At 43.6% G+C, this 19,635-nt stretch overlaps 1 protein-coding gene across 4 annotated transcripts; it reads right to left on the reverse strand.

Moving 5' to 3' along the window:
- Nucleotides 1–3,063: 3,063 nt before the first annotated feature.
- On the reverse strand, nucleotides 3,064–14,243 carry Chrna6 (cholinergic receptor nicotinic alpha 6 subunit). Of its 4 annotated transcripts, none has more exons than XM_003464620.5 (6): nucleotides 13,677–14,243; nucleotides 11,934–12,073; nucleotides 7,474–7,518; nucleotides 6,275–6,384; nucleotides 5,207–6,185; nucleotides 3,064–4,376 (listed from the first exon to the last, which is right to left on the reverse strand). In XM_003464620.5, the coding sequence occupies exons 1-6, from the start codon at nucleotides 13,753–13,755 to the stop codon at nucleotides 4,245–4,247; spliced, it is 1,485 nt and encodes a 494-aa protein (XP_003464668.2). In that variant the 5' UTR covers nucleotides 13,756–14,243; the 3' UTR covers nucleotides 3,064–4,244. The 4 variants fall into 4 exon arrangements, with proteins under 4 accessions (XP_003464668.2, XP_063096009.1, XP_063096008.1 ...); XM_063239939.1 differs by having other exon boundaries at nucleotides 11,934–12,021; nucleotides 13,677–13,848; XM_063239938.1 differs by having other exon boundaries at nucleotides 11,934–12,033; nucleotides 13,677–13,848.
- Nucleotides 14,244–19,635: the final 5,392 nt, after the last annotated feature.

Consider the following 19,635-nt stretch of genomic DNA (forward strand, 5'->3'; position numbering starts at 1 on the left):
GACACAGCAAATAGGAACTCATGGGCCCTCGGTGCCTCTGTGATTCTCAGGGGATACCTGCAGTCTCTCATTTCCCAAGCTTCTCTCCTTTTTCTGTTTTGCTCAGCTTTTTTCCTTCCCAGTTTAACTTTGCCTTCCCTCATTTTTCCTTTGGGGTTTTGTCCAGCAGAAGGAGCTGATATAGTTTGAACAACTGCCCAGTAGAGGCCCAGGTGTTGATCTCCAGCTCCATGCTATGGGGAAGTGGTGGAGGCCTTTTAGGGAGGGCTGAGTGACAGGTCCTTCAATCTTTGGGCCGGTGCCTTTGGAAGGGATTCTCTCCTTGCCATTCCCTGCTGTGTGGTGAATAGTTTACTCTATGCATACTGCCATGATGGGTTCCCTTCTTCCCCACCAGAGGCCTAAAGCAATAGGTCATGGGCTGAAGAACTGAGAGTCAAATAAACCTTTTCGCTGCATGTATTGCCTCAGGAATACATTACAGAAAATACATTACAGAAAACTGACCCACACAGAAGTCATCCCCAGTGTGTTCAGTTCCAGAGTGGCAAACACATGGCCCCACAAACACATTTTGATGGAAAAGCACAGAGACTTGACTTTTGTTTCTTAATTTGGTCACCAGATTTTTAAAATAAAAAGTTAGATTTTTCTATTTCTGTTGAGAAATAGATGGAGTGCACAAAGTCCACATTTCAGCAGGATAACACTGGATGAAGCAAGGTTGGGGGGGCGTCACTTGGGGACTCCAGTGCATTACCCTTCCCTTGACAGTGTCTACTCACATCCAGGGAGTACCATTCCCATCCACTTCCTGCTGCCTCTGCCAAGAGAAGAATGAATGGGGTAGAGGGTGGGCCTGGGGGCGAGAGACATTAAAAAAGGCCCAGGATATCTCCACTTTGGTCTGTGACTTCTCTTCCCTAGTGTCTGCTCTTGGACTCATCAAGGGCCCAGGCCAGCCAGGCAAACAAGTTGCTAGGCAGCAGGTGAAATTGACATCATCCTCCTGAGTGTATAAATAAAGGTGGTTTTTTGCTGGAGCAGGTCCTTTTCTTCCATCAGGAGACAGGGCTTCACCTGACCTCAGCTTTTGTCTTTTTTCTTTATTTTCCCATCCTTCCCTCCAGGAACTTTGAAGCTGCTCTGATACCAAGGAACTAGAGTTCTAATGTTGAATGTATTTGTGACTGGTTTTTCTGGGTGACCATGAATGAGCCACTTTACCTTGAGATTTAAAAATAAGACTTGGGTTAAATAATCTATAAGCTGCTTTTCCTGTCTGATAGTCATGATTCTAAAGTTCAGGCACACACACACACACACACACACACACACACACACTCTCTCTCTCTCTCTCTCTCTCTCTCTCTCTTCTCTGAGAGTTGCTGAGCAGCTCCTCGGGGAAACTGGGTGGGACACCTGAGGTACACTCAAGCATGGAAGAGCAGTCACAAAATCAGCCTGGGGCTGCTGCTCCTGGCTGGCAGGAATCTCCCACTTTCCTACAATGTGGTTCTTAAGTCCTATATTTATGGCTAATAGAGAATTAACACACAGAATATTATTTTTGCAAATCAGAAAGAGATCTGGAGATAGAAGGTGGTGAAGTTTGCACAATATGTATTAAATTATTTAATACCACTGAAGTATGTACTTAAAATGGTTAAGATGGTAAGTGTTGTTACATTTTACCACAGTGAAAATACTGGTTTGACTTAACAGTAAAACATGAAGTTTGTAGCATGCCGTTGAAGCTGGAGATTGATCACATGTGGGGGGCTAAAGCAAGGCCAGCCCAGAAAAAACAGAGAGACCAAAACAAGCTAGGGAGACAAGTTGTTCCAGCACCAAGAAGGCAAGGGGCCCGGACTGCCAAGCAATGGGTTGCTAGGCAGAGGGGCTAAAATTGACATCATCTTTCCCAGTATATAACTAAAGGTGCTATAGGGGTTGAGCAGTTCCTTTCCTCCCATCGGGAGGATAAGGGCTCCACCTGACCCCAGCTTCCTCTTTCCTTTATTTTTCTCATCTTCTCGTGGGTCCCTAACCCCAAGAATCTCAGGAGCCGCACTGGCTCACGGCAGAAGTCCTGAGTAAGAATCAACCCTCTGGAAAGATACTGTTAAATAGAATTCATTGGAAGCCACTGATTTAGACTGAGTTTCAAAATGGAGTCACTCTTGCTCAAGTTTCACATCACCGAACAGTTGAAGCCAAACTGTTCATCTGTCTTCTAAGAAATCAGGAAAATGAGAGAAAATAACCAAATCGTCACACAGGTTTAGCTCACACGATAAGGAAGTTGCCTCTGCTTTAACTTTTCCAGGAAAAGAAACTTTGCAAAGAGCAAAGTGCTTTTGCTCTTTCATTTTGCTCTCTTCATCCTTCTTCTGCCTGTAAAACCAACCTCCTTGGCAGGGCTGATTGCCACACTCACTGTATTTTATGAAATGAGACAGTGCCTAATTCAGGACTGCAAATAAAGTCCTATTAAGGTATTTAAACTAAATTTGCTAGAATTGTGCCTTTTATTTTCTGTAAGTAGATTAAATGCATGTTCTATAACCACAAATGGGGGGAGGGTAAAAATACTTCAAGATAGAACAATTTAAAATTCATGCTGCCACACAACGATGTGGTAAAAGTATGTGTCCACGCAAAGGAGATCATGGTGCCACACAGTGACATTTCAAGACTGTGTGAGGAAGAGAAATGTTGCTGCTGTTAACTGGAAGAAACAGCACCAAAAATAAAAGTGAAGTATGGAAAATGATTATGGAGAAATAAATGGAGAAAGGCTGGAGGGGAAAAGGCAAAATGAGTCCCTTGTCCAGGTAGGTATATTGTTTTGTTTTTTGATTTATAATGCATCTCATGAAAGAGTGGAAATAGCTCAGTGGAAAGGATGTTTGCCTAGCATGTATAAAGCCCCTGGTACCAGAAAAAAAACTTTAAAAATTTGGTTAGAATATTTACTTGACAAGTAATAATTAGAGTGGAATAAAACAGAATTCCCGAGGCTCTAGCTCACAGAAAAGGAACTGCTCTACAACATACAGATTATAATTTCTTAGAGAAGAAATAACTTTATTTTCAATATCAGTGCAGTGAACAAATGCAAGGCGTTGATGAGAAGACGACAGAGACACCTTTATTGACACACAGCATGGATTACTCTGGGTTTGTCTAGTCAACCACACAAAGGTTTTCAATTTTGACTGTTCCAGTGACAGCTCTTGAATCCATGCAGTTCTTTTCTCCAATATATGACTTTTCCTAGAAAATTTCAAGCTCTTGGGAAAAAAAAAACCTATTTCTATTACCCTGGCAATGCCTAGCACCATGCTGGGCTTCTACTCAACTTTCCTGCCAGATGAACTGTGTAGTTTGCATCTGGAATGCCCCCCAGAGGCCCATGTTGAGGGTTTGGCCCTCAGCCTGTGTGCTACCGGTAGGGGGCAGAATTTTAAGAAGGTGGGATTCCAAGAAGGAAGGTAAACCGTCAAGGGGTGAATCCCAAGGATACTGAGAACTCATCCCATCCTCTCTTCCTCCTTTCTTCCTGACCACCATGAAGTACAGAGAAATCCTCTATTATACTATATATACTTGCCGCACTGTACTGTACTGTACTGTGCTGTGCCACCACAGGCCCAGAAGAATGTGGTTAAACTGTCATGGACTGAATCATCTGAAGCTGTAAGCCACAGAAACTGGGCCTCCTTTTAGGTTGATTTTCCCTGGTATTTTGCCACAATAACCGAAAGCTGACTAATACAAATGCTGAGACAGACTCAGACTATCTGGCATTTCTTTTAATCAAGCCTGAAAAATGTGAGCTAGATCCAAATACATGCACAAGAAAGCTCACAAGTGTTGTATGTCAGAAGGTCCAAGTTCTAGAGTCTCACATCTCCTATGTTGTTATGCTGTTCAACAGGGGATACAACAGCATCTCTTGTTAGAATGGCTTGATGTTAATTACATGGTTTGGCCATATTATGGGTCATTCATGTTCCTGGAAGCCAATTATGGACACACAAGAGAAGCTGACTCTTGGTCCAGTGATGTGAAACATCTAATGTCTTCCCCTAGGCTTCCAAGAAGGGTTCTCAAACTCCTAAAAGTGTACTGCAAGCCTCTTTTTCCATCTAGTCTTGAGCTCAGTAGATGTAGGCCTTGGCCTTTCCTTGTGGTAAGGAATACAGAACAAATACAGTGTCTGTAAGTTTCTGAACATACTAAGATTTTCTTGTATTCCCAAGCAGTGGCTGTAGAAATAGCCCTGCAGTTCCAAACACACAGACAATGATAAATGCCCAAAGAAATATTCTATCAACCACCATGGCCACATATTTCCAGTCGTCTTCTACCTGAAATGCAAACAAAAAACAATCAAAACTATTTTTAGAAATCAAAACTATAGGAATCGTGCTTCATTGAGAAACAAGCTTCTTTTCAAAGATCACCTTGGTATTTTTTAAAGGGAAAATGGTATTATTTTCTTTTTTTTGTCTTTTTCCTTTTTATCAGTACCGGGGATGGAACTCATGACTGCCTGCTTGCAAGGCAGGTGCTTATGCCGCTGAGCTAAATCTCCAGCCCCTTATTTTTTATTACCCCATGTCTTCCTAATTTAGTTTTGTCTGAAGAGAGTGGATGGCCCTCTATTGGTGCCTTATAGACATGGCTATGGATAAGCCAGGTTCCCTAGGGCCCAGAGGGAACATTCCCAGGAAGTAGCTGCTCAGAGCGCTCAACTAGTGCCATTTACACCACTGAGCCTAATTTAATCAGCATCTAAATCCATTCTAAGTAGAATAAATGGCACTGAAGCTGACGAGTGGCAGGAGAGGAGTGTAAACCTTCTACAACTGTGTTGTACCTGCCAGCAGCTCCCCAATCATTTCTCTCTCCTCGTGGGGAAGCTCTGAGCTTCCCACCCTTCCCTTTGCACTGTTTCTTGAGCAAAGAATTTGGTTTCATTAACCAAGGCTGCCCTAAACATGTGTTTTAACCAGCTCTCACTTGACCAACCTGGGACATGGAGATTTACTGTTCCCACCCCTCAGGTCACCTCATGATAACCCAAGCAGCTTGACCTTCTCACACACAAGACTCGCTCTGAGACTTGGACTGTGTCTCTGAAGCTCCTCTGCATCTGCAGGGGACACAAGCTGGCTGCCTGTGAGGAGACATTTACCTCTTTCCTTTCATTGTGGCTTTTCATGTTTTCTGCTATGAATTGAACACTATTAATCACATCTTCTACCTCCGGAAAATGTTCTGGGTATTGGTTCGCCCACTGTGGAGGCTGATGACTTGACATTCTCTTGCTGGCCACAAATTCACCTGACTTCTGACAGTGACAGTGTTCCTTAAGAAATGTGGGTTCTCTGTGATTTGTGAACTTGGCCTTGGCAGGCCGAGTGGAGAGGCCCCTGGGGTTTTTATCACAGCCTGTCATCTTCTTCCTGTCCAGAGGCCTCCTCATCATCAGGAGCTGAGGGAACAGCTGGAGGAAAATTGTCTTCACCCACCTGGGCATGGTGTGTGTGGCTGGGGTGCGGTAGTGTATGTTCAACACAAATACGGTCACCACAATGGACAGAGTGACAAAAATCATGGTGAACAGCAGGTACTCACCTACCAGTGGGATGACGAGAGATGTGGATGGGATAGTTTCTGTAATTACCAACAAAAACACAGTCAGAGAAAGTAAAACTGAAATGCAAAGTGTCACTTTTTCGCCACAGTCCGAAGGAAGGTAAAAGACCAACACGGTTAGAAATGAAATAAAGAGGCAGGGGATGATCAAATTAATGGTGTAAAACATGGGCAACCTCCTAATGTAAAAAGAATAGGTTATATCTGTGTATATCTCTTCACAACAGTTGTATTTGATGTCATGCTTGTAGCCAGAAGCATCAACAATTTCCCATTCACTGTTTTCCCAATAGTCATTCATATCCACTTTAGAGCCAATAATTAGGAGGTCAATTTCAGCCTTGTCATATGTCCAGGAACCAAATTTCAGGGAACAATTTTGATGATCAAAAGGGAAAAAGGTGATATCCATAGGACATGAACTCTTAAAAATAGCTGGGGGAGTCCAGGTGATAGTGCCATTGTATTTAAGAAGAGCTTTTGTCTTGCCTGCAACTTGGAAGTCACCCACAGCACTGCAAAGGAAATGAGACCCCATCAGTAGTGGCCCACAAGCTCGCCCCAGAGCGACTTGGAAAGAAACTGCTGGGTTAGACACTCATACTTGTTATAAAGAACAATGTCAGGCTTCCAAATCTTCTCTGCTGGGACATGAAGAGTTTCAATGCCGTCATATTCCTTTGGATCCCAGCGTAATTTATAATCATTCCAGATCTAAAAGAAACAAAAAGCAGCTTTAAAATAAGTCTTAATAACTTTTTTTAAAAACCAAAGTTGGTTTAACTTTTTCGGGGAAAAAATTCTTATTTGAAGAATTACTTGATTTCTTTCATTTTGTTTTTGTTTTGAGATAAGGATTTCATTATGCAGTTCAGGCTGACCTTGAACTTACTAGGTGGTCTAGGCTGGCCTCAAACTCATAGTGATCCTCCTGCCTCAGCTTCCTGAGTTCTGTAATTGCAGGACCAACATGCCAGCACAAAGAATACATTGGTTTCCATTAAGAGTTGAGAAATTATATCCATGGGAAAGAGTCAACCTGGTTTGTAAATATTTAAGTAGGTAATTATCCATTGATTGTTAGCCTAGGTCATGGGCTTACCTTTCACATTCCATGGACTATTGTCAAACTGTAGTAGTAACTCTTTTCTTATATTTAAAATGCAACTCATGTGTTTGACTATGTATTAATATGTTACAAAATCTGTGTAAAACTTAAGGAGTTCTTAAGTGAGGAAAGTTTACTGATAAAACCAGGTGGTGGGAATTTAACATCCAGGCTCTTGAGCTCAGTTACTGACTGCTGGGGCCCTGGGCCAGCAGGGATCGCAGAGCCAGCAAGCATCAGACCCTGGAACATAAGCTGCTAACAAGACAGACATCTGGGAACAGAGAACAGAAAGGACAGGAGTCTGTAAGCCACCAGGTTCCTGCACCTGTGAAACACACATGAAGCCAGCTGTCACCAGTGCTGAATGTTAGACTTTGGAGACAAAGAGTAGGTTTTCTTTATTTATGTAGTTAGTCTTTTGAGACAAGGTCTCACTATGTAGTTCAGGCTGGCCTTGAATTCATTTTGTGGTCCAGGCTAGCCTTAAACTTCCAGTTATCCTCCTGCCTCAACCTCCTGAGTGCTAACATTACAGGTGCGCACCACCACACCCAGCATAGTAGGTCATGTTTTATATCTATCACAAGTTAGAGATGGAAGTAGGCAAGGCTTGTAGATTCCATCTGCCCAGCAATGTTGCATGTACCCTTGAGCACTAGCATCAGGCAGAGAGACACATGATAGACACCTACATGACGCAGCCATAGATTGGTTTCCATGATCTGGTTTACTTCATCCTGGGAAAAAGAAATAATACCTTTAGGCTTAAATGTACTTGCTAATAGAGGCAGGTCTTACAGCAAGAATGGCAGCAGACAAAAGACAACTCTGCATCATTCATGCCAGTGAGGAAAGCAAGAAAACTGAAGAGTGCAAAAAGTTTTGGGCATTCAACCAGGAACACAGTATTTCTACATGCGGCCTGGACTCTGGACTCTGAATGGAAATGTGTGTTAAGCAAAAGATATAAGGAGTAAAAATAAGCAGTAAGGAGGAGTGTGACATGAACATATACATACGAACACTGACCCTAAAGCCCCTCTTCCCCAGCTGTGCCCTGGGGTTCCCAGGTGCTTCGCCCACCTGCCCTAGGTGCTAACCTGAAATTGTTGCCTCTACTCCCACTGCAGTTCGTGGGCTGGATTCTGCTGTTCACCCACCACACATCTCTTGCTCCCGCCTAAGATACCACTTCTAGTATTTGTGATGCAAATCTGTATTTTGTAGCCACAACATGGTGGGAAGAATGCCTGCCTGTGCACGCCTTAGTTGTTAGATGGGTGAGAATGCACTTAATAATATGCATGTATGTGGACACGTAACATAAAAGAAGGATGATAAAGAGGCATGGAGTGGTGCACACATCTGTTTTAGAGGAGACAGTCCCAGGTGGCTCCTCTGCGGAGACTATGGATAACTAGATACTTGAGTGGGATAGAGACAGAACTGTCTGAGGGAAAGCATTGGAAGCTGACATCCCCGAGATAAAGAATCCTCAGTAGTCACCAACTCCTGGAGGAAGCTCCTGAAGGCAGACTAAGAACTGTTGAGGCAGCTTCACAACACCAGTGTGGAGGCTGCTGACCAAGTGGCCAGGTGGTCCTTAAGTTACCCTCAGTGACCAGCATCAGTGTATTTCACACCTGTTCAGCCAACCCTGGCTTCAAGATGCTCCAGCATGCTCCACAGTAAGGGGGCTCGTGCAGTCCTAAGCTCAGGTCCCGTGCATGCCACTCACTCAGAGCCTTCTGCTTCCCTCCAGGCCTGTGCTGCGCCTTTCCCAGACAGCTCTGTGCAGACAGCTTCATCAAGCTTCTGCCTTCCAAGGGCTGATGCTAAGACTGGGTGGCCAGGGTGAAAACTGCCAGCCAGAGAAGCTGTATTCATGGTTTCTCTCTCTACCCAGAGAACAAAAAATGGGTTGTCCTCATCCACTGAACCAGCAAGGGCCAACACAACTTTCCAGTCAGCCCAGCCCAAGAGCAGAGCTTCTGGTCACATCTGTCACGCTGCAATCTGCAGTCTAGCAGGAGTCACAGCAATAAAGGACTCTGCAGCCTTGGTTTCAAAAGGATCTCAGAGGTAACAGGCCTAAGCCTGGGGATCTTCGCAAGCCTGCTCCTGCTCTGGATTAGGGCGCTGCGTTCAGGGAGTGGAAATATCAGCTGGTGACGACCATGTGGTCTGGCAATCGCACTTCTGGCCATCTGTCTCAGAGAAAGGAAGACTAGGCACACACACTCCAATGCTCACAGCAGCTTTATCTGCAACAGCTCGGTCCCTGGAATTGGCCTAAATGATCTTCACCAAGTAGAAGGCTAAACTGTGGTGCATAAGCACCATAGACTGATACTCTGCAAGGAACTGATGGAGGAATTATGATGAATAAAAAAAAATGATCCCATAAAACTGTGATCCAATTTATGTCTCATGTTCTTGAATTAGCATTTTAGAAATAGAGGAGAGCTTAGTGGGAGAACTGAGGAAAGTGTACGAGGGCTTCCTCTATTATTCCTTACAGCTACACTTGAATCTATAATTATTTCAGAGTGTTAAATTTCAATTTTAAAATTTCTCTTGCAGTTTGGAAGGGATAAGGAGACAGAAATCTAGAAGATTTAAGGAAAGTCACAGACTTTCTTCCGTGTGCCCCTTCTATCGTTTTCTCCTTGTCTTCTTTTAGCCGAGAACGTGAATATGAACACGAACATGCATATGGTAGGATGAGAGGAAACACAGCCGCTATGTTGAACCAGGAGGCAATGCTAAGGCTGAAATCACATGTGCAGGGTGATGCAACAGAAAGAGAAGGCATCTGAATCGCCGCTGTCATGTCCAGTCTATGCTTTCAGATCAGCATTCAGGCGATGTCCCCTGCTGTTGTATAGTGTATAACCTGGGCAACCAACCAATGCTCTACCTGCTGACCTCAGGAGATACTTGGTGTTGACCTGCCAGCCTGCAAACCTTTAGGTTTCATTACGTAAGGAAGTAATAAACTTGTTTTATTTAAGTTGTGCTTTTAAAAATCCCTGACACTGGTAGCCAAATACAAAATGTAAAAAGCTACCTCCAGCAAATCCTACCCTGCAGCCTCTAGAGAACAGGGTGCTGAAAGCCCCTCAATGGAGGATTTGCATATCACTGTACAAAGAGGCAGCCTTCAGAGGACCTGATCCACAGCAAGGGTGGCTTCCCACCAGGACAAAGCCTTGACTGGCACTAAGCTTCTGGGTGTGGTAAAGGGATCAGGTTGTACTGGGATTAGCGGCACATGGGGGCAGAGGAAAACATCTGGCTTTTTAGAACCAGTATCTGGCAGTGCGTGGCCATCTGGACTTCACTGGAGCTGAGGATCAAACCAGGTCAGTTATGTCCAGTGGGTAGCAAGGGCTACAGAAGCAGGTGCAGCCTGATGTCCACTGCAAAAGAACCTCCCAGGCCACCCCAACTCGTGTCCAGTGGCCGTCTCCAGCAGGGCTGAGGCTGGCAGCAGGGCGGGGAACTGAGGCACCTTTCCTGCTGTCCAGTGCTCTCTAGAGTCCCTGCTGGGCACGTAGGAGACCTCCCTGGCTTCCGAAGCCCACCTCTTCTGGGAATCTGGCCAGAGATGCAGCCCACCCTGAAGTGTCCTCTGCAGGCCCAGTCCCTGGCCTTTGCCTTGGTGAAGCAGGTCCCCTGCCCTCTCCCCTGCATCAGGGATAAAGATAAGAGGGAGGGGGAACCCAGAAAGTGGGAGAAGCAAGGGCAAGGTGGAGCAAGTCAGTCCTATTACAGACAGCTACATTAATGCACAGCTAGAGAGGGACTGGGCCAACAGTAAGTCAGTGAAAAATAAACACATTGGAACTGTGGCTGGAGACACAACTGAAGAAAGCCAGGCCTCAAGACAGTAATGCAACCACCATACTTCTGAAGGGGTCAGCAGTGACTTTGAGTCATCCTGTAATTTGGAAACACCTGGTCCAGTGAGTCCAGTTAGGTTACCCAGGAAGGTGACCAGAGCAAAAAATGCCTTTGTGATTTCCATGTACCCTTGCTATGTGCCCAACTTCCCTAGTGGATAAATATTAGCTAAGTGACTATACACTGTTCCTATTGGCTGATTATAGTTTGACCCAGTTTGTAATTTTGTACCCACCTCATTATTTTGGCCTATAAAACATACTTAAGAAAAATGATCTTTGTGGCAACACACTTTTTGATCCCTTTCTGCCTCTCAGGAATGATCTCTCAGTGAATCTTTCCTATTCCTAACCTTAGATGTTTCTTAGAATTCCATCTTTAGTTGGGGAAAGCCATGAATTCAGCCTATCTAACATCTAGCAGGTTGGGGAGATCTGTTTCTCCTATATCTGTCCTAGTCGCCTTGGAACATGGTCACAGCCTATTACAAAATGTACTCAGCCTGTCACACTTGTAATCTCAGCACTCTGAGAGGCTGAAGCAGGAGGATCTCAAATTCAAGCCCAACCTGAGCAAATCAATGACTTAGACCCTGTCTCTCTCTCTCTCTCTCTCTCTCTCTCTCTCTCTCTCTCTCTTTCTCTCTCTCTCTGTCTCTGTCTCTGTCTCTCTCTCTCTCTCTCTCTCTCTCTCTCTCACACACACACACACACACACACACACACACACACACACACACACAGAGGACTTGAGACGCAACTTAGTGTTCAGCCCATGAGTTTACTCTTAATTATGGGTGTGAAGGGATTTTAAATTTCCAGCTTTTTCGTCCCCAGAGCCTGGTGGAGCCATATATGAAAGAAACGAATTTTCTGAGATAATATGGAAGACTTAAGGCAACTATCTTTCTGTGGAGCTGATCGCCTGCTTTCAAACTGGGCCTCAGCCTTCCCTTTGCAGTGTGTGTGTGCCTTGGGGACAGACCTTAGCTTCCCGTCTTGCAGGGAGGGGGTCAGGAAGATGCTCCTGGCGCCCAGTGATCGCACTACTGTGAGCCTCAGCCCGCCTCGACCCGAATCTGGCAGGCTCTGAGGGCGATGCCCAAGGATCTGTGCGCATGCGTGCCTGGGTGTACCATCTCGGGTTGGCCAGGTGCACTCGTGCTACAGCGGGGACACCAGGGACAGCGGGGACTGCCCGGCTCCTGGGTCGTCGGCCCTGCCGTCGGCTGGTGTTTTGCACTCACCACATTGGCCAATTGCGTGATCGCCACTTCGAAGTGCACAGTGACAGGGTCGGACACGTTCTCCGCTGGCCGGATGAACCGATTGTAACTGAAAAACAGCCTGTGGAACAGCAGCTCTTCGGAAGCGCACCCGGCGCCGCCTGCCGGCCAGGGAGGGAGTGAACGCAGGCGCTCCCGCTCCCTCCACGCACCGCCCTGACCCCCCCTCCCGCTCCCCCCCACCCGCGGCCCTGACCCCGCCCCCCTCCCCGCGGCGCCCTGGAGTCCCAGCCCGGCATCCCTCTGCCCACCAGGGAGGGTTCCCTCTCTTCTCTGATCCCCGTTCTTCCCTTTTACTTTTAAGATACAAAGGATTATGTCTGTCACTCAGCAGGAAAGCTAGATCAAAGAGAAAAACGTCCCAAGAGAAGAGAGGAGAAGATTTTTTTGTTTTGTCTTGTTTTTTCTTTTTGAGACAGGGTCTCGCTGTGCAGTTCAGGCTGGTCTTGAGCTCACTTTGTTGCCCAGGCTGGTCTGGAACTCGCAACGATCCTTCTGCCTCAGCCTCCCGGATTACATGCATGAGCCACCACGCCCGGCTCTTGAGAAGATTTTGAGTGGCTCAAAGTAACTTTCTGGTCTGGAGCCCTCAGCCCTGCCCTTTGGGTGGCAGCGCGGGACAGACCCCCAGGGCTTCCAAGTCGGACTGCTTTTTAAAGTCAGCTTCAAAATTGAATCATTTTTAAGATTTATGAGACTTATGAGGGTTTAAAAAGCAAAACTACTTAAAATCTTTTTTAAATCATTCAACATTGGTTCTTAAATAGTAACGTTTTCAGTTATTAAATTCTAGACAATCCTTTGTGCTATTTCCAACATAGAGGAACATCAAATTCATTCATGAATACCCACTTAAACACATTTCCTACATTTCCCCTTCGAGAATTCAAATTCAACATCTGAAGCATGACTCCGCGAATTACTCAGACATTAGGTACTTTGAAAGAAAGAGTAGGAAAGAAAGAAAGGAATCAAAGAGCCCATCAATGCAAAAATGAACAGGACAATAGTTACACTGCTAAATGAAGAGGTAAAAGGACCATAAGTTCAAGGCCAGCCTGGGCAATTTAGCAAGACCCTGTCTTGGGGGAAAGATTAAAATAAAAAAGCTGAAAATGTAGCTTGGTGCAAAGGATATGGGTTGGGTTCAATCCTGCAATAATTTACTGCAGTAATTTACTTTACTGCAATAAATAAATAAATAAATAAATAGTAAATAGATTAATAGGTAAGTTGAAGGGGCTTGGGAAAGCAGCTCAGGGTTAGAGCAACCATGATTTGATCCCTAGTTTTAAAGACAGGGAGTTAACAAATGGTTCTGAAACAGATTTTAGCAAAAAATAAAATATAAAATGTAAAATATCCTATTTGCTATCATAATAATCACATGGATAGAATATATACATAACAGAGAGATAGATTGAAAACCATATCATTCTTACAATATTCTAATTGGGAAAAATTCCAATTAGAAAAATAACCTATGCTTTAGGGAGTGTTTCATGTCTCTCCAACACTGCAACCCCTGACTCTCTGGTTCGTGCATCTCACAAATGAAGCCTGGATTTCGCCAGCAGTCTGACAACTGTGCTGCTCACGAGCTTTGCACACTAACAGGGACCCTCCGGTCTGCTCAGTCAGGCAGAAGAGAGCAAATACACAGAGCTAAAAATGTTATGGGAGGCAAGCAGAAATAAAACCTACCTTGAAAGAGAGGCATGGAAATACACACCCAGAGCCACAAACCAGGGTGAGGGAGCTCTTGCCCCTTGCCTAGCGGCATGGTTAACAAGGCGCGCAGGCTCCTTTTTGTAGGCAAAGGATTGTGGAAGACAAAGAGCTATCAGGCAGCTCTCCCGACCTGACCTCAAGTCACCGGGAGCCCGCTACAGTCCATACTTGTCTGCTGTGAAATCCAAACACCACTGCATCCTGGGATCAGAGACCAAGGCCTGCGTGAAGGGCAGGTGCGGAGGGCTGCACGCAGAACCAGCTGGGCGGCCACATCTCCAGTCGCTCTTGCTCTTGCCTTGTGAGGGGAGAGAAAAGGCAGCAAAGGAGCTCAGCGCCTGGCAGATCTGCTCTCTCACGCGCAGCCTTTTGGGGGTAAACAAGAGTCTTCCGCGCTCCAGCGATAGCTGCATCACTGCCAGTCACGCAGCTGCGATGCGGTTTCACTGCATTAATTAGACCTCAACCGTATCCTACACTACGAATTTCCATTCCTATATTTCTAAGTGCAGATTGGAGAAATACAGTTCACTGTTGTTTCTGTATGTGTTTTCTGACGCCTAAACTTTGAGGACTTTGTTCTTTTAAGTACAGTCCCCGCCACACAAGACTGGAGGTCAGATGCCAGAGAGTCAGAGGGGTTCCCCTCCACCACTGGTCCCTAGACATTTTCGTGTGCGTTTAGGGCTTTTGTCACTAACTGACTTTCTTGCAGCTTTCCTCTTTTCTTAAAATGTTTGGTGCCAGCTGAATTTTGATCAGTTGAGCCTTCCAGGTCAGATTCTAGTGCTGGCTGTAGAGGAAGCAGCGCTGAGAAGGGTCTGCCTGGCTTCCCTGCCACGCACTGCAGTTTCCTACCATGCGGTGCATGCCCAAGTGCACTGATTTAGACCAACAGCTTTCAGAATGGTGTGAGTCTCACTTCTCTGGGGGCGGGAAGAACTAATGTTTTTTCTTTTTTTCCCGTATCAAACTTGGACCAAGCTCCATGCTGCGTGCTTCAGGTTGGTGGTCCGAGATGTTACTTGGGTTCTCTCTTCGGTCTATAGATAGGCTTTTGTCCTTAGTCAGGTGTGTGAAGTTTGCAGAGGGCTTCAGATGACAAAAAGTAAGGATAATGCTTTCTGTGGTGGTTGAAATATCACCCTAACTCCAACTTTTCCAAAGAGCAGGTTTTAGTTATTGTTTTTTTTTTTTTCTTTTCATATTTTGGACTACTGTACCTTGTAACTTCAAGAAAATGGCTTTATTCAACTCCCATCAAACAGTTCTTGCAGTTCCTTACCTGCCAGCTTGAAAAACTGCTGTGTAGGAGGAGTCTTTTGGAATGCATCGAATGTTAGCTCTGGCTTTCTTCCGGGAGAACCACATCTGTTCCACTGCACAAGGGCACAGAGTGGGAAGTTCTTGCAATTGTTGTCCTCTTAGTCATGGTAGTCCTTGGAGCTGGAGAAGAAACCTAGGCTCACACATGCTGGGCAGTTGCTACACTACTGAGCTACTAAATGTCCAGGCCACAAGGAATGTTTCTTTTATTTCTTCATTTGTGTAGTGGTTGTGAAGGAGCCTGGACAGAGGCAAAAAATGCAAGTGAAAGAATATGGAGCCAGCTAGACATGAATTTGAGTTCTGTTCTGGGTTGCCTGATGTGATGGCCAGCAAGTTACCAGCAACTTCAGCTTTGTCCTCATCAGAAAAATGTGATTAATTCTATGGTATTAATCATTTACTTTCCCCTGTGCAATTCTTCATGTTATTTTCACTCAGTTGCCTAACACTGCAAACAGGTAACACAAATAGCTCTTGAGACTGGAAATTTTAAGAAGGATATATAAACTTTAAATCCTGTAAGAAGGTAATTCTCCATGCACACCCAGCACAGGAAGGAATCCTTGGACTGATGAGACAAGCACATGCCAGGGTTTGCTTCCTAGGTCTCCTTGGTAGTGCAACAGAGGTGACAACCAACTCCTCCACCTAACTGAACAAGAGATTAACACTTTGGAGGAGAGTTTCATTTCAGGACTGAAGTGTGATGCTACCACAGAGACTGGGCAAGAGAATCCTTGGGTCCTACCTAGGCTTGGAGATGGGGAGAGCTAAGTAGGATCTCCTTGGATCCCTTGGGAGATGGGGGATCAAACTAGGAAACTCACAGGTTGTATTCTGTCAAGGGAGGCCAGGCTTGGAGTAGGGGTGGAGTGAAATTGTCGTAGGGAATGGTCCTGAAAAAGAAGTGGTCTGGTGGTATCTTTGTGGCATGCGTGCCTACATTCAGCAGAACCTAGCAGTGTGAAGCATGATAGGCTACTGGGTGGGTGGTTGATCTGCACTGCAATCATAGTCTTCTGAGTCCTGGTTAAGGGTGAACAGGAGTGGCTTCTGGGGTTTGGCAATACTCATTTTGTCAAATGATGTCACAAATTCACTACTACAGCCAAGGGGCCATAATAGCAGATAACAACTGGTTCTCTTTCTATACCAGTATCTGGAGTTACAGGGAATTGTAATCAATAAAAAACTGAATATACATAGATCTTAGGGCAGCAGGGCATCACAAGAACACTATCGTCCCCCAGTTCTCCTAGATGGAGCAGGGAGTACAAATGCAGAGGAAAGCAAACGCCAGGTAGCAGAACTCTACAAAAAGTTCATAGAGGAAGAAATTAGATGAACTCAAGAGTAATAAATAAAAAACTCATGGCTTTATCATTCAGTATGCTCCAGGCAAATTCAGGGAAATTAGTAAAAATTAGACAACCTGCCCAAAATCGTTCAAAATATGAGTGACAGATTCAAAAAGTATATAGAAAAAGATCTATATGCTGAAAATTATACTACTCTAAAAAAGGAGACTGAAGAGGATATTAGAAAATGGAAGGATATGCCTTGAAAGGCATGGTTAGGTTAGGAAGAATCAACATTGTGAAAATGGCCATACTCCCAAAACTGTTATACAGATTCAAAGCAATCCCATCAACATACCTTACAGCTCTAGAAAAAAAATATTCCTAAAATTCATCTGGAAACAGAAGAAATCTAGAATAGCAAAGTCAGTTCTGGGAAACAAAGGCAAGACAGGAGACATCTCAATTCCTGACTTGAAACTATACTACAAAGCCACAGTAATAAAATCAGCATCACAAAGAATAGACCTGAGAATCAACGGAACAGATTAGAAGATGCAAACACTACTACAAAGACACTCAGCCATCTTATATTTGACAAAGGGGCTAAACATGTTCACTGGAAAAAGATAGCCTCTTTAATAAATGGAGTTCGAAAAACTGGCTTTCTATATGCCAATGACTGAAAATAGACCCATGCCTATCACCATACACTAACTAAAGTCAAAATAGATCAAGAATCTAAATATTAAAAAAGAAACACTAAATCTACTGGAAGACAAAGTGGGTAAAAATCTTGGAGACATAGGGGTAGGGAAAGAATTCATGAATAAAATGCCAACTGCACAGGAAACACGTCAAAGAATCAACAACTGGGATCTCTTATTACTAAAAAGTTTTTGCTCTTCAAAAGAAATCACCAACAAAGTGAAAAGAAAATGCACAGAATTGGAACAAATTTTAGCCAATAATCCCTCAGACAAAGGACTTATATCCAGAACATATAAAGAACTGAAAAATATCAAGTCCCCCAAATTCAAAGACCCTCTCCAAAAATGGGCATCTGAGATTAACACACAGTTCTCTAATGAAGATATATAAATGGCAAATAAATATATGAAATGTTCATCATCACTGGTCATTCAAGAAATTCAAATTAAAACAGCATTGAGATTTCATCTCACCCCAGAAAGAATAGCTTCCATCAAGAAAACAACTGATAACAAATGTTGCAAGATTGCAGGGAAAAAAGGAACACTTCTCCACTGTTGCTTAGGGTGCAGACTGGTGCAGTGACTGTAGAAATCAATATGGAGATACCTCAAAAAACTAGGATTGGAAGTTCCATTCAATCCAACTATTCCCCTCCTGGGTATTTTCCCAGAAAAATTGAAAAGGTCATGTCAAAGAGATATATGTGCACCCATATTCATAGAAGCACAATTTATAATAGCTAAATCTTGGAAACACCAAAATGTCCATCAACTGCAAAGTGGATGAAAAAAATGTAATATTGTTATACAATGGAATACTACTCAGCTATAAAAATGGATGATCTTGAGGCATTTATAGCTAAATGGAGGCAACTTGAAAATATCCTCATTAGTGAAATAAACAAGACTCATATTAATAAATATCACATTGTCTTTCTAGTGTAAAAACTAATAAAAACTGACAGGATAATGGGATCCAAAAAGTATAATATACATTGTGAAAACAAAAGGGAAGGAAAGTGCTCTAAAGAGTATAACAGTATGTATAGTGTGTAAGATAGATGACCATATTACTGAATTTCTGTTGAAACATTGAGCAGAAGGATTTGCACTACCAATGCTTGAGTGTCTAAATAGATTTTATGCTTTAATTTTGTGACTTTGGCAACTAATTTTTAAGATGACAATGAATAATGTATCAACTAGCAATTCTATGATGTTAATTTTTTTGAATTTGGTATTGTTCTACCTTTCTTTTCTGTTTTACTATTTTCTTTAATTTTCTTTTCCTTCTTTGAAAAAAAGAGAACAATATGCAATATAACAACCATTGTTAAATTTCTTTCATTCTGTTTTGAAAAACCTATATTGTTATTGTTTTGAGTTTGCTAAGCCTTTTGTTTTTTGTTTTTCTTTTCTGATTTTTCTCTTTAAAAAAAGTATATAGAATCTTCAAAAGGTGTCAGGCAGAAATATCTTAAATAAAAATCTGTATTTTTGCAAATCTGTATTAATTGCAAAAATGCAATTAATGAATGACCAATGCAAAGATGGAGTGTTTGAAATGGGAGGAAAAAATGATAAATTATCAAGAAGTACTCAAAGAAGTCATAAAAATATGAGAACAAGAAAAGATCATCCAATAGCTACTAGCCAATACTAAGAAGACCAACCTAAGGTAAACTGGAACTAGAGAAAATCTAGAAGATAACTCAGATGGGATTATTACAGAAATCATAGCAGAAAACTCCCCAAATATGAGAAAAGAGTTCAATACCCAAGGAAATGAGGCTTACAGAACACCAAACAACTATGATGAAAAAAAGGCTCACCTGTGGAGGACTACTGGAATGATTGCCCTTGAAAGAAGAGCAATTATCTCCATTTTGGCTCAACCTGGCCCTGTTTCCATATGCTGATATATACAGAGCTGGCTTGGACTTTTCCTTATCTCTTCAGTTGGCTTTAACCAATGCAAGTCGGTCCAACTGAGGTGCTGACGGTAGTCTTTGAAGCAAGGTGACAAGTCAGTATTGCCCTGGCCTGTAGCACCCAAGAAGCATGTGTGAGGTAGGCAAGAAGGAGAGCCATGCTCCACACTGTTGGCTGGCCAACACTGAGCCTCAAGATAAGAGGCTATGACTTCCCAGGGCATAAAAGATTACACATGAGAGCTGGAGCACTGACCCCAAAACCTTAGATACTGCTTCAAATTGTGTTATTCAAGTTACTCCTTGTGAATATCCTCTCTGCACATTGCAGAGGTGATTTCAGACTGCCTAACGAGCCCACTTTGCAGTGCTCATGACACTCACATGTTTCCCACCACTCTCACAGTCACTTATCCTTGATCCAGTCCCCTCTTCTTGAGTGGATAAAACCTGGGTTCAGTCCTGGGTTGAGGTCTTCGTTCTAGTTAACCATTGCCCTATCTGGCCTTAGGACTCCCTCATCTCCACACAACTACAGATATGCCTTAGTGTCTTTATTCTCACCATGCATTACACTGGTAGTGGTAGATTGGAATTAACTTTCTAGAGTTTCAATGGCTTTCAGTACTCACCAAGACTTATGTGCTTTTTTTTTGAGAGG

This window comes from Cavia porcellus, unplaced genomic scaffold, assembly GCF_034190915.1.
Source record: "Cavia porcellus strain 051 isolate PalLab524CR breed Dunkin Hartley unplaced genomic scaffold, mCavPor4.1 scaffold_29, whole genome shotgun sequence".
NCBI lineage: Eukaryota > Metazoa > Chordata > Mammalia > Rodentia > Caviidae > Cavia > Cavia porcellus.